The following is a 14,956-nucleotide window of genomic DNA, read 5'->3' as shown; positions in this document are numbered from 1 at the left end:
GATTGGGGGGATGTGGGCCTGGGGGGGATATGGGGATGGGGATGGGTTGGGGATGTGGGGACGGGGGGGACGATATGGGGACACAGACATGGGGATGGGGACATGGGGACAGGGACATGGGGACGGGTTGGGATGGGGATAGAGGGACATAGGGACAGGGTCAGGAATGGGGTTACAGTGGGACAGGGGTGGGGTGGGGGCGGGGATGGGGGGGGACACACTGGGGACAGGGACAGGTTGGGGATGGGGAGATGGGGACAGTGGGTTGGGGGGGGGGACAGAAGGACATGGGGACACAGATGGGTTGTGGGTGGGGGTGGGAGGACATGGGGACAGGGGGACATGGGGACAGGGGGATATGGGGACAGGGGGACATAGGGATGAGGGGATATGGGGACAGGGGGATATGGGGACAGGGGGATATGGGGACAGGGGGACATGGGGACAGGGGGATATGGGGACAGGGGAATATGGGGACAGGGGGACATGGGGACAGGGGGATATGGGGACAGGGGGATATGGGGACAGGGGAATATGGGGACAGGGGGACATGGGGACAGGGGGATATGGGGACAGGGGGATATGGGGACAAGGGGACATGGGGACAGGGGGATATGGGGACAGGGACATGGTGGGGTGGGGACACAGGGACGGGTGGGCACAGTTTGGGGACATGGGCATGGGGGGGTTAGGGACAGGGACATGGGGCAGGTTGTGGGGGGCTATGGGGTCATGGGGACATGAGGATATGGGGATGGGGACTGGGATGGGGCCATGGGGCCAGGAGGACACCAATATATGGGGCCATGGGGATGTGGGGATGGCACTATATGGGGCCATGGGGACACCAGTGTCTGGGGACACCAATATATGGGGCCATGGGGACACCAATGTCTGTGGCTATGGGAATATGGGGATGTGGGGATATGAGGATGTGGGGCTGTGGGGTATGGGGATGTGGGGATGTGGGGCAGTGGGGCTGTGGGGCAGTGGGGCAGTGGGGCTGTGGGGCTGTGGGTCTATGGGTCTATGGGGCAGTGGGGCTGTGGGCCGTGCTGTGGATGTGGCAGCGCCATGTCTCAGCTGTGCCGCCCTCGTCCATCTCTCCTCGTCCGTCCGTCCGTCCCCGCGTGTGTCCGTGTCCGTCCGTCCATCCGTGCCCGTCTGCCATTGTCCGTGCGTCCGTCTGCGGGTTGGTCTGTGGGTCCATCCCCCACCCCACCCCCCGTCTGTCTGTCCGTCCCCGCGTCCCCTCCCCCACACACATCCCCATCCGTCCCCAGTGTCTGTCTGTCTGTCCATCTGTCCGTCTGTCTGTCCGTCTGTCTGTCCGTCCGCCTGCCCAGCTCTACAGCCTGGTGTCCATCTGCCCGTCCATCTGTCCATCTTTGTGTCCATCTGTCTGTCCGTCCATCCATGTGTCCATCCCTCAATCCATCCATGTGTCCATCTGTCCATCCATCCACCCATGTGTCCCTTCATCCCTCCATCTGTCTGTCTGTCCATCTTTGTGTCCATCTGTCCATCCGTCCATCCGTGTGTCCATCCCTCCATCCCCCCATTCATTTGTCCGTCCGTCCGTCTGTCTGTCCGTCCATCCATGTGTCCATCCCTCCATCCCATTCATTTGTCCATCTGTCCATCCATCCTCCCACCTGTCCGTCTGTCTGTCCGTCCATCCTCCCACCTGTCCATCTGTCCATCCATCCTCCCACCTGTCCGTCTGTCTGTCCGTCCATCCTCCCACCTGTCCGTCTGTCTGTCCGTCCATCCTCCCACCTGTCCGTCCATCTGTCCGTCCATCCTCCCACCTGTCCATCTGTCTGTCCATCCATCCTCCCACCTGTCCGTCTGTCTGTCCATCCATCCTCCCACCTGTCCATCTGTCCGTCCATCCTCCCACCTGTCCGTCTGTCTGTCCGTCCATCCTCCCACCTGTCCGTCTGTCTGTCCATCCATCCTCCCACCTGTCCATCTGTCCGTCCATCCTCCTGTCCCTCCCTCCATCCACGCTCCCATCTCTGCATCCATCCCCGTGTCCGTCTGTCCGTCCATCTGCCCCCACATCCCCATGTCCCCACGTGTCCCCTCATGTCCCCCTACATCCCCACACGTCCCCATACCTCCCCCTGTCCCCATAACCCCCAGCTGTCCCCATACCTCCCCACACGTCCCCATAACCCTTCAATGTCCCCATAACCCCTCATGTCCCCACATGTCCCCATATATTCACATACATTCCCATACGTCCCCATAACTCCTCAATGTCCCCATAACCTCATATGTCCCTATAACCCCTGGATGTCCCCACATGTCCCCTTATGTCCCCATACATCCCCATATGTCCCCATAACCCCTGGATGTCCCCATATGTCCCCTTATGTCCCCATACATCCCCATATGTCCCCATAACCCCTGGATGTCCCCATATGTCCCCATGTGTCCCCGTAACCCCCAGCTGTCCCCACGTGTCCCCACGTGTCCCCATATGTCCCCACATGTCCCCATAACCCCTGGCTGTCCCCATAACCCCCAGCTGTCCCCATAACCCCTGGTTGTCCCCACGTGTCCCCATATGTCCCCATAACCCCTGGCTGTCCCCATATGTCCCCACATGTCCCCATATGTCCCCACATGTCCCCATAACCCCCAGCTGTCCCCACGTGTCCCCATATGTCCCCGTAACCCCCGGCTGTCCCCACGTGTCCCCATATGTCCCCATATGTCCCCATAACCTCATATGTCCCCATAACCCCCAGCTGTCCCCATATGTCCCCACATGTCCCCATATGTCCCCACACGTCCCCATAACACCCAGCTGTCCCCACACATCCCCACATGTCCCCATAAACCCTGGCTGTCCCCATATGTCCCCACATGTCCCTATAACCCCTGGGTGTCTCCACATGTTCCCACATGTCCCCATATGTCCCCATAAATCCCCATATGTCCCCATAACCCCTCAATGTCCCAATAACCTCGTATGTCCCCATAACTCCTCAATGCCCCCACATGTCCCCACACGTCCCCTAACCCCTGGCTGTCCCCATATGTCCCCATATGTCCCTATAGCCCCTGGATGTCCCCATATGTCCCCACATGTCCCTATAACCCCTAGATGTCCCCACACATACCCACACATCCCCACATGTCCCCACATGTCCCCATACATCCCCATACGTCCTCATACATCCTCATAACCTCATATGTCCCCATAACCCCTGAATGTCCCCATATGTCCTGACAAGTCCCCATAACCCCTGGATATCCCCACATGTCCCCATATGTCTCCATACATCCCCATACATCCCCATACATCCCCATATGTCCCCATAACCTCATATGTCCCTATAACCCCTGGACGTCCCCATATGTCCCCACATGTCCCCATAACCCCTGGCTGTCCCCATATGTCCTGACAAGTCCCCATAACCCCTGGATATCCCCACATGTCCCCTTATGTCCCCATACATCCCCATACATCCCCATATGTCCCCATAACCCCCAGCTGTCCCCATAACCCTTGTCTGTCCCCCCGTGTCCCTTTACACCCCTTGCACACTCCCCCCACCCCTCAATGTCCCCTGACACCCCGTTGTCCCCCCGCAGGCAACTGGTTCCAGATGGTGTCGGCCCAGGAGCGTCTCACGCGCACGTTCACGCGCAGCAGCCACACTTACACGCGCACCGAGCGCACCGAGATCAGCAAAACGCGCGGCGGGGAAACCACGCGGGAGGTGCGCGTGCAAGAGTCCACGCGGGTGGGAGCCGAGCCCTTCCACGGCGTCTTCGGGGGATTCCTCGGGGGATTCGGGGCTGCGGCCAGAGCGCAGGATGGTGCGTGCAAGGGGGTGTGCAAGGGATGGGGTGTGTGTGCGAGGGATGGGGTGTGTGTGCAAGGGATGGGGTGTGTGTGCAAGGGGGAGTGTGCAAGGGGGGAGTGTGTGTGCGAGGGGGTGTGTGCGATGGGGTGTGTGTGCAAGGGGGGAGTGTGCAAGGGGAGTGTGCAAGGGGGGAGCGTGTGAGGGGGTGTATGCAATGGGGGAGTGTGTGTGCAATGGGGTGTGTGGGCAAGGGGGGAGTGTGCAACGGGGGGTGTGTGCAAGGGGTGTGTGGGCAAGGGGAAAGTGTGCAAGGGGAGTGTGCAAGGGGGGGTGTGGGCAAGGGGGGGTGTGCGAGGGGGGAGTGTGCGAGGGGGGAGTGTGCAAGGGGGGAGTGCAAGGGGTGTGTGTGCAATGGGGGTGTGTGCAAGGGGGAGTGTGCGAGGGGGGAGTGTGTGTGCAAGGGGGGAGTGCAAGGGGAGTGTGCGAGGGGGAGTGTGTGTGCAAGGGGGCAGTGTGCAAGGGGGGAGTGTGCAAGGGGGAGTGTGCAAAGGGGGAGTGTGTGTGCAAGGAGGGAGTGCAAGGGGAATGTGCAAGGGGGAGTGTGTGTGCAAGGGGGCAGTGTGCAAGGGGGGAGTGTGCAAGGGGGTGTGTGTGCAAGGGGTGGGTGTGTGCAAGGGGTGTGTGTGCAAGGGGTGTGTGTGCAAGGGGGGAGTGTGTGTGCAATGGGGTGTGTGTGTGCAAGGGGGGAGTGTGCAAGGGGGTGTGTGCGATGGGGGAGTGTGCGAGGGGGGGTGTGCAAGGGGAGTGTGCGAGGAGGTGTGTGGGCAAGGGGGGGTGTGCGAGGGGGTGTGTGCGAAGGGGGAGTGTGTGAGGGGGTGTGTGTGTGCAATGGGGGAGTGTGTGTGCAAGGGGGTGTGTGCAAGGGATGGGGTGTGTGTGCAAGGGGGGAGTGTGCGAGGGGAGCATGCGAGGGGGTATGTGGGCAAGGGGGGAGGAGTGTGCGAGGGATGGGGTGTGTGTGCAAGGGGGGAGTGTGCAAGGGGGTGTGTGTGTGCAGGGGGTGTGTGTGCAAGGGGTGTGTGGGCAAGGGGGGAGTGTGCAAGGGAGGAGTGTGTGTGCAAAGGGGTGTGTGTGTGCAAGGGGGGAGTGTGCAAGGGTGTGTGTGCAAGGGATGGGGTGTGTGCGAGGGGGTGTGTGTGCAATGGGGGAGTGTGCAAGGGTGTGTGTGTGCAAGGGGGTGTGTGTGCAATGGGGGAGTGTGCGAGGAGATGTGTCTGCAAGGGGGTGTGTGTGCGAGAGTGTGTGTGTTTGTGTGTGTGTGCATGGGGGAGTGTGCAAGGGGGTGTGAGTGCGAGGGATGGGGTGTGTGTGCAAGGGGGGAGTGTGCGAGGGTACTGTACCATGCAGTGCCATGCAGTGTAGCACCACGCATTGCCATGCAGTGCCATGCAGTGCAGTACCATGCAGTGCAGTACCCCGCATTGCCCTGCATTGCCATGCAGTGCAGTACCCTGCATTACCATGCAGTACCATGCAGTACCATGCAGTACCATGCAGTACCTTGCAGTGCAGTACCCCGCATTGCCCTGCATTGCCATGCAGTGCAGTACCCTGCATTACCATGCAGTGCAGTACCATGCAGTACCATGCAGTGCAGTACCATGCAGTACCATGCAGTGCAGTACCCCGCATTGCCATTCATTGCCTTGCAGTGCAGTACCATGCTGTGCAGTACCATGCAGTGTAGTACCATGCATTGCAGTGCATTACCCCGCATTGCCCTGCATTGCCTTGCAGTGCAGTACCATGCAGTGCAGTACCCCGCACTGCCCTGCATTGCCATGCAGTGCAGTACCATGCAGTACCATGCAGTACCATGCAGTACCATGCAGTGCAGTACCCCGCATTGCCATGCATTGCCCTGCATTGCCATGCAGTGCAGTACCATGCATTGCCATGCATTGCCTTGCAGTGTAGCACCACGCAGTGCCATGCAGTGCCATGCAGTGTAGCACCATGCAGTACCATGCATTACCCCGCATTACCCCGCATTGCCCTGCATTGCCCTGCATTGCCATGCAGTGCATTACCCCGCATTGCCATGCAGTGCAGTACCATGCATTGCCCCGCATTGCCCTGCATTGCCTTGCAGTGCATTACCCCGCAATACCCCGCATTGCCATGCAGTGCATTACCCCACAATACCCCGCATTGCCATGCAGTGCATTACCCCGCATTACCCGGCATTGCCTTGCAGTGCATTACCCCGCATTACCCAGCATTGCCTTGCAGTGCATTACCCCGCATTAGCCCGCATTACCCCACATTACCCCTCATTACCCCGCATTGCCCCGCATTGCCTTGCAGTGCATTACCCCGCAATACCCCGCATTGCCTTGCAGTGCATTACCCCGCATTACCCCACATTACCCCACATTACCCCTCATTACCCCGCATTGCCCCGCATTGCCCTGCATTGCCTTGCAGTGCATTACCCCGCATTACCCTGCATTGCCCTGCATTGCCATGCAGTGCATTACCCCGCATTACCCCGCATTGCCCTGCATTGCCCTGCATTGCCATGCAGTGCAGTACTATGCATTACCCCGCATTGCCCTGCATTGCCATGCATTGCCATGCAGTGCATTAGCCCGCATTACCCCGCATTACCCCACATTGCCATGCAGTGCAGTACCATGCAGTACCATGCAGTGCATTACCCCGCATTACCCCACATTTCCCCACATTACCCCTCATTACCCCGCATTGCCCCGCATTGCCCTGCATTGCCTTGCAGTGCATTACCCCGCATTACCCCGCATTGCCCTGCATTGCCCTGCATTGCCATGCAGTGCAATACCCCACATTACCCCGCATTGCCATGCAGTGCAGTACCATGCATTGCCCCGCATTGCCCTGCATTGCCCTGCATTGCCTTGCAGTGCAGTACCCCGCATTACCCCGCATTGCCCTGCATTACCCTGCATTGCCATGCAGTGCATTACCCCGCATTACCCCGCATTGCCATGCATTGCCATGCAGTGCATTACCCCGCATTGCCCCGCATTGCCATGCATTGCCCCGCATTGCCATGCAGTACATTACCCCGCATTGCCCTGCATTGCCCCGCATTGCCATGCATTGCCATGCAGTGCATTACCCCGCATTACCCCGCATTGCCTTGCAGTGCATTACCCCGCATTACCCCGCATTGCCCTGCATTGCCATGCAGTGAATTACCCCGCATTACCCCGCATTGCCCTGCATTGCCATGCATTGCCCCGCATTGCCATGCAGTGCATTACCCCGCATTACCCCGCATTGCCCTGCATTGCCATGCAGTGCATTACCCCGCATTACCCCGCATTGCCCCGCATTGCCATGCATTGCCCTGCATTGCCATGCAGTGCAGTACCCCACATTGCCCCGCATTACCCCGCATTGCCCTGCATTGCCCTGCATTGCCATGCAGTGCATTACCCCGCATTACCCTGCAATGCCCTGCATTGCCATGCAGTGCAGTACCCCACATTGCCCCGCATTGCCATGCAGTGCCATGCAGTGCATTACCCCGCATTACCCCGCATTACCCCGCATTGCCCTTCATTGCCTTGCAGTGCAGTACCATGCAGTACCGTGCTGTACCATGCAGTGCATTACCCCGCATTACCCCGCATTACCCCGCATTGCCATGCATTGCCATGCAGTGCATTACCCCGCATTACCCCACATTACCCCACATTACCCCTCATTACCCCGCATTACCCCTCATTACCCCGCATTGCCCTGCATTGCAGTACCATGCATTACCCCTCATTACCCCTCATTACCCCTCATTACCCCGCATTACCCCACATTACCCCACATTACCCCTCATTACCCCTCATTACCCCTCATTACCCCGCATTACCCCGCATTACCCCACATTACCCCACATTACCCCTCATTACCCCTCATTACCCCTCATTACCCCTCATTACCCCACATTACCCCACATTACCCCTCATTACCCCTCATTACCCCGCATTACCCTGACCCCCCCTGTCGTTCCAGACCCGTCCCCCCCGGAGCTGTGTGCTCAGGTTCTGAGCCCGTCGGGTCAGCGCTCTGACGCCGAGGTCCAGGCGGGTCCTGGTGGCGCGTACCGGGTTCGCTTCGTGCCCGAGGAGCTGGGCGCGCACAGCGTGGCCGTCAAGTTCCGCGGGCAGCACGTGCCCGGCAGCCCCTTCCCCTTCACCGTGGGACCCCTCGGGGAGGGAGGAGCCCACAGAGCCAGGGCCGGGGGACCCGGGCTGCAGAGGGGGGTGGCCGGAGTGCCAGGTATGGGGGACATGTGGGGGGGTGGGGGGTAAGGGGGGACATGGGGTGTAGGGGGGTGTATGAGGGTATATGGGGGTGTATGGGAGTATATGGGGGTATAGGGGGTGTAAGGGAGTATATGGGGGGGTATGGGGGGACATGGGGTGTAGGGGGGTGTATGAGGGTATATGGGGGTGGATGGGGGGACATGGGGGTGTATGGGGGTATATGGGGCTGGATGGGGGTGTAAGGGGGTATGTGGGTGTATATGGGGGGACATGGGGGTGTATGGAGGTGTATGGGAGTATATGGGGGTGTAGGGGAGTATATGGGGGTGTAGGGGGTTTAAGGGGGTACATGGGGTGTAGGGGGGTATATGAGGGTATATGGGGGTGGATGGGGGGACATGGGGGTGTATGGGGGTTGTGAGGGGGTATGTGGGTGTATATGGGGGGACATGGGGGTGTATGGGGGTATATGAGGGTATATGGGGGTGGATGGGGGGACATGGGGGTGTATGGGGGAGGGCAGGGGGTATAAGGGGGTATGTGAGGGTATGTGGGGGTGGATGGGGGGACATGGGGGTGTATGGGGGTTGTGAGGGGGTATATGGAGGTGTTTGGGGGTATATGTGGGTGTAGGGGGTGTAAGGGGGTATATGGGGGTGTATGGGGGTATATGAGGGTATATGGGGGTGGATGGGGGGTATATGGGGGCATATGGGGGTGTATGGGAGTGTATGGAGATGGAAGGGGGTATATGGGAGTGTATGGGAGTATATGGGGGTGTAGGGGGTGTAAGGGGGTATATGGGGGTGTATGTGGGCATATGAGGGTATATGGGGGTGGATGGGGGGACATGGGGGTGTATAGGGATGTAAGGGGGTATGTGGGGGTATGTGGGGGGGGGTATGAGGGGTGTGTGGCGGTGGATGGGGGTGGATGGGGGTGGATGGGAACGTAAGTGGGTATATGGGGATGTATGGGGATGTAAGGGGGTATATGTGGGTGTATGGGGGTATATGAGGGTATATGGGGGTGTATGGGGGGGCAAGGGGGTGTATAGGGATGTAAGGGGGTATGTGGGGGGACATGGGGGTGTATGGGGGGACATGGGGGTGTATGGTAATGTAAGGGAATATGTGGGGGTGTATGGGGGGTATGTGGGGGGACGTGGGTGGGGAGGATGGTTGGGGGTGTAGGGGGGTATGTGGGGGTGTATGAGGGTATATGGAGGGACATGGGGGGTGGATGGGGATGTAAGGGGGTATATGGGGGTGGATGGGGGTGGATGGGGGGACATGGGGGTGTATAGGGATGTAAGGGGGTATGTGGGGGGACATGGGGGAGGATGGGGTGTATGATGGGGTGTATGGGGGTATATGAGGGTATATGGGGGGTGTGTAGGGGGTATATGGGGGGTAAATAGTGGTGTATGGGAGGATATGGGGGATGTAGGGGGTGTAAGGGGTTATATGGGGGTGTATGGGGGTATATGATGGTATATGGCGGTGTATGGGGGGACATGGGGGTGGATGGGGGTTGTGAGGGGGATATGTGGGGGTATATGGGGGTGGATGGGGGGACGTGGGGGTGTATGGGGGTGTATGGAGGGACATAGGTTGTGTGGGGATGTAAGGGGGTATGTGGGGGTGGATGGGGGGACATGGGGGTGTAGGGGGTGTAAGGGAGTATATGGGGGTGTAGGGGGTGTAAGGGGGTACATGGGGTGTATGGGGGTATATGAGGGTATGTGGGGGTGGAAGGGGGGACATGGGGGTGTATGGGGGTTGTGAGGGGGATATGTGGGGGTGTATGGGGGGCATGGGGGTGGATGGGGATGTAAGGGGGTATGTGGCGGTATGTGGGGGTGGATAGGGGGTATATGGGGGTGTTTGGGGGTATATGTGGGTGTAGGGGGTGTAAGGGGGTATATGGGGGTGTATGGGGGTATATGAGGGTATATGGGGGTGGATGGGGGGTATATGGGGGCATATGGGGGTGTATGGGAGTGTATGGAGATGGAAGGGGGTATATGGGAGTGTATGGGAGTATATGGGGGTGTAGGGGGTGTAAGGGGGTATATGGGGGTGTATGTGGGCATATGAGGGTATGTGGGGGTGGATGGGGGGACATGTGGGTGTATAGGGATGTAAGGGGGTATGTGGGGGTATGTGGGGGGGGTATGAGGGGTGTGTGGCTGTGGATGGGGGTGGATGGGAACGTAAGTGGGTATATGGGGATGTATGGGGATGTAAGGGGGTATATGTGGGTGTATGGGGGTATATGAGGGTATATGGGGGTGTATGGGGGGCAAGGGGGTGTATAGGGATGTAAGGGGGTATGTGGGGGGACATGGGGGTGTATGGGGGCACATGGGGGTGTATGGTAATGTAAGGGAGTATGTGGGGGTGTATGGGGGGTATGTGGGGGGACGTGGGGGAGGATGGGGATGTAGGGGGGTATGTGGGGGTGTATGAGGGTATATGGAGGGACATGGGGGTGGATGGGGATGTAAGGGGGTATATGGGGGTGGATGGGGGTGGATGCGGGGACATGGGGGTGTATAGGGATTTAAGGGGGTATGTGGGGGGACATGGGGGAGGATGGAGGGTATGAGGGGGTGTATGGGGGTATATGAGGGTATATGGGGGGTGTGTAGGGGGTATATGGGGGGTAAATGGTGGTGTATGGGAGGATAAGTGGGGGTTATATGGGGGTGTAAGGGGGTATATGTGGGTGTATGGGGGTGGATGGGGGGACATGGGAGTGTATAGGGATGTAAGGGGGTATGTGGGGGGACATGGGGGAGGATGGGGGTATGAGGGGGTGTATGGGGGTATATGAGGGTATATGGGGAGTGTGTAGGGGGTATATGGGGGGTAAATGGTGGTGTATGGGAGTATATGGGGGTGTAGGGGGTGCAAGGGGGTATATGAGAGTGTATGGGAGTGTATGAGGGTATATGGGGGTGGATGGGGGGACATGGGGGTGTATGGGGGTTGTGAGGGGGTATGTGGGTGTATATGGGGTACATGGGGGTGTATGGGGGTATATGAGGGTATATGGGGCTGGATGGGGGGACATGGGGGTGGATGGGGGTTGTGAGGGGGATATGTGGGGCTGGATGGGGGGCATGGGGGTGGATGGGGATGTAAGGGGGTATGTGGCGGTATGTGGGGGTGGATAGGGGGTATATGGGTGTGTATGGGAGTGTATGGGGATGGAAGGGGGTATATGGGGGTATATGGGAGTATATGGGGGTGTAGGGGGTGTAAGGGGGTATATGGGGGTGTATGGGGGTATATGAGGGTATATGGGGGTGTATGGGGGGACATGGGGGTGTATAGGGATGTAAGGGGGTATGTGGGGGTATGTGGTGGGGGGGGGTATGATGGGTGTGGCAGTGGATGGGGGTGGATGGGAACGTAAGTGGGTATATGGGGGTGTATGGTAATGTAAGGGAGTATGTGGGGGTGTATGGGGGGTATGTGGGGGAACGTGGGGGTGGATGGGGGGTATATGGGGGTATATGGGGGTGTATGGGGGTGTATGGGGGTGTAGGGGAGTATATGGGGGTGTAGGGGAGTATATGGGGGTGTAGGGGTTTAAGGGGGTACATGGGAGTGTAGGGGGGTATATGAGGGTATATGGGGGTGTATGGGGGGCATAGGGGTGGATGAGGATGTAAGGGGGTATGTGGGGGTATGTGGGGGTGGATGGGGGGTATATGGGAGTGTATGGGAGTATATGGGGGTGTAGGGGGTGTAAGGGGGTATATGGGGGTGTATGGGGGTATATGAGGGTATATGGGGGTGTATGGGGGGACATGGGGGTGTATGGGGGTTGTGAGGGGGATATGTGGGGGTGTATGGGGGGCATGGGGGTGGATGGGGATGTAAGGGGGTATATGGGGGTGCATGGGGTACAATGGGGTGTTTGGGGGGCCATGGGGGTGGATGGGGGTATGTGGGGGGACATGGGCAGTTTGGGGGATGTAAGGGGGTATGTGGGGGTGTATGGGGGTATGTGGGGATGTATGGGGGGACATGGGGGAGGATGGGGGTGTGAGGGGGTGGATGGTGGTGGATGAGGGGACATGGGGGGTATATGGTGGTGTATGGGGGTATATGGGGGGTGTAGGGGGTGTAAGGAATTATATGGGTGTAAGGGGTTATATGGGGGTGTATGAGGGTATATGAGGGTATATGGGGGATGTATGGGGGTATATGGAGGTATATGGGGGGACATGGGGGTATATGGGGGGTGTGAGGGGGTATGTGGAGGGACATGGGGTTGTAAGGGGGTATATGGGGGAGGATGGGGGGTGTAAGGGGGTGTATGGGGGTATGTGTGGGTGGATGTGGGGACATGGGGCTGGATGGGGATGTTCTATGGGGCGCCATGAGCATCTCATCCCCCCTTTGCAGCTGAGTTCAGTATCTGGACGCGCGAGGCCGGGGCCGGGGGTCTGTCCATCGCGGTGGAGGGTCCCAGCAAAGCTGAGATCAACTTCGAGGACCGGAAAGATGGATCCTGTGGGGTCACGTACCTCGTGCAGGAACCTGGTATGGGGCGGGGGCACGTGGGGGGGGGGTGTGAGGTGGGGGGCAGGTGGGGGTCGAGGTCAGGTATAGGGTGGGGGGTCAGGTGTGGGGCAGGAGGTCAGGTATAGGGTGGGGGGGCAGGTGTGGGGCAGGGGTCAGGTATAGGGTGGGGGGCAGGTGTGGGGCAGGAGGTCAGGTATAGGGTGGGGGTCAGGTATAGGGTGGGGGGTCAGGTGTGGGGCAGGGTCAGGTATAGGGTGGGGGGTCAGGTGTGGGGCAGGAGGTCAGGTATAGGGTGGGGGGTCAGGTATAGGGTGGGGGGTCAGGTGTGGGGCAGGAGGTCAGGTATAGGGTGGGAGGTCAGGTATAGGGTGGGGGGTCAGGTGTGGGGCAGGAGGTCAGGTATAGGGTGGGAGGTCAGGTATAGGGTGGGGGTCAGGTGTGGGGCAGGAGGTCAGGTATAGGGTGGGGGGTCAGGTATAGGGTGGGGGGTCTGGTGTGGGGCGGGGGTCAGGTATAGGGGGGGGGTCAGGTATAGGGTGGGGGGTCTGGTGTGGGGCGGGGGTCAGGTATAGGGGGGGGTCAGGTATAGGGTGGGGGGTCAGGTGTGGGGTGGGGAGGTGGGTATGAGGTGGGAGGGCAGGTGGGGGTCGAGGTCAGGTATAGGGCAGGGGTCAGGTATAGGGTGGGGGGTCAGGTGTGGGGCAGGAGGTCAGGTATAGGGTGGGGGGTCAAGTGTGGGATGGGGAGGTGGGTATGAGGTGGGGGGGCAGGTGGGGGATGAGGTCAGGTATAGGGTGGGAGGTCAGGTGTGGGGCAGGAGGTCAGGTATAGGGTGGGGGGTCAGGTATAGGGTGGGGGGTCAGGTGTGGGGTGGGGAGGTGGGTATGAGGTGGGGGAGCAGGTGGGAGTTAAGGTCAGGTACGGGGTGGGGGGTCGGGTGTGGGGCGGGGTTCATGTATGGGGCAGGGATCAGCTGTGGGGCAGGGGATGATGAATGAGGTGGGGGATCAGGTGTGGGGCAGGAGGTCAGGTATAGGGTGGGGGATCAGGTGTGGGGCGGGGAGGTGGGTATGAGGTGGGGGGCAGGTGGGGGTCGAGGTCAGGTACGGGGTGTGGGGTTGGGTGTGGGGCGGGGTTCATGTATGGGGCAGGGATTAGGTGTGGGCTGGGGGATCATGTATGGGGTGGGGGGCAATATATGGGGTGGGGGTAATATATGGGGCAGGGGGTGCCTGTGGGGCAGCGGGCTCAGCTGTGGGGCAGGGGATGATGAATGAGGTGGGGGTCAGGTGTGGGGTGGGGGGTCAGTTGTGGGGCGGGGGTCAGGTATGGGGCAGGGGTCAGGTGTGGGGTAGGGGATCATATATGTGGTGGGGCACAATATATGGGGTGGGGGTAATCTATGGGGGCAGGGGGTGCCTGTGGGGCTGAGCTGTGGGGCAGGGGCTGATGAATGAGGTGGGGGTCAGTATGGGGGGGGGTTGTGTGCCCCCCTCACCCCCCCCATTGCAGGTGACTACGAGGTGTCCATTAAGTTCAATGAGGAGCACATCCCCGACAGCCCCTTCGTGGTGCCCGTGGCGTCGCGCTCCGACGCAGCGCAGAGAATCACCGTCAGCAGCACACAGGTACCATGGGACCCTATAGCACGTATATATACACCCCTATACCCTCCTATACACCCCTATAGCCCCCCAATATCCCCCTATAACCCCCTATACCCCCCTATACCCTCCTATACCACCCATACCCCCCTATACCCCCCAATATCCTCCTATACCCTCCAATACCCCCTTATACCCCCCTATATCCTCCTATACCCCCCTATTCCCCCTACACCCCCCTATATGCTCATACCCCCCTTTACCCCCCTATACTCCCCTATATCCCCCTATACCCCCCCTCATACCCTTCTAAACCAACACACCTGCCATGTCCCCCTGTACACCCCTATACCCCCCTATACCCTCCTCTACCCCCACACCCGCCATGTCCCCCTATATCCCCCTATACCCCCCTACACCCCCCTATGCCATCCTATACCCTCCTATACCCCTCTATACCACCCTATACCCCCCTATACCCCCACACCCTCCATGTCCCTCTATACCCCCTATACCCCCATATATCTTCCTATACCCCCACACTCTCCATGTCCCCCCATACTCCCCTATATCCCCCATACCCCCCTATACCCCCATACCCCCCTACACCCCCCAATACCCCCCTGTACCCCCCTATTCCCCTCTATACCCCCCTATACCCCATACCCCCCTACACCCCC

General features: G+C 59.6%; 1 protein-coding gene and 1 pseudogene across 2 annotated transcripts in view; one reads left to right on the top strand and one right to left on the bottom strand.

The window, feature by feature from the left end:
• LOC107307134 (filamin-C-like) overlaps window positions 1-14,383 on the top strand; it is a 149,492-nt pseudogene extending 135,109 nt beyond the window's left edge. Inside the window, exons 37-41 of the transcript XR_014941036.1 lie at window positions 3,610-3,837; window positions 7,878-8,144; window positions 12,553-12,690; window positions 14,185-14,318; window positions 14,363-14,383. The product of XR_014941036.1 is annotated as a filamin-C-like (transcript). The remainder of the gene's footprint in view (window positions 1-3,609; window positions 3,838-7,877; window positions 8,145-12,552; window positions 12,691-14,184; window positions 14,319-14,362) is intronic.
• A 546-nt stretch (window positions 14,384-14,929) lies between these two features.
• Window positions 14,930-14,956, bottom strand: part of LOC107307133 (filamin-C-like) — a 145,709-nt gene continuing 145,682 nt past the window's right edge. Inside the window, exon 38 of the mRNA XM_085533205.1 lies at window positions 14,930-14,946. Coding sequence (XP_085389331.1) covers window positions 14,930-14,946 — 17 coding nt within the window. The remainder of the gene's footprint in view (window positions 14,947-14,956) is intronic.

The sequence above is a fragment of the Coturnix japonica genome, unplaced genomic scaffold, assembly GCF_054131305.1.
Source record: "Coturnix japonica strain WE unplaced genomic scaffold, WE-NBRP24 Scf055, whole genome shotgun sequence".
Taxonomy (NCBI): domain Eukaryota; kingdom Metazoa; phylum Chordata; class Aves; order Galliformes; family Phasianidae; genus Coturnix; species Coturnix japonica.
This window is presented reverse-complemented; position numbering and strand designations above follow the sequence as displayed.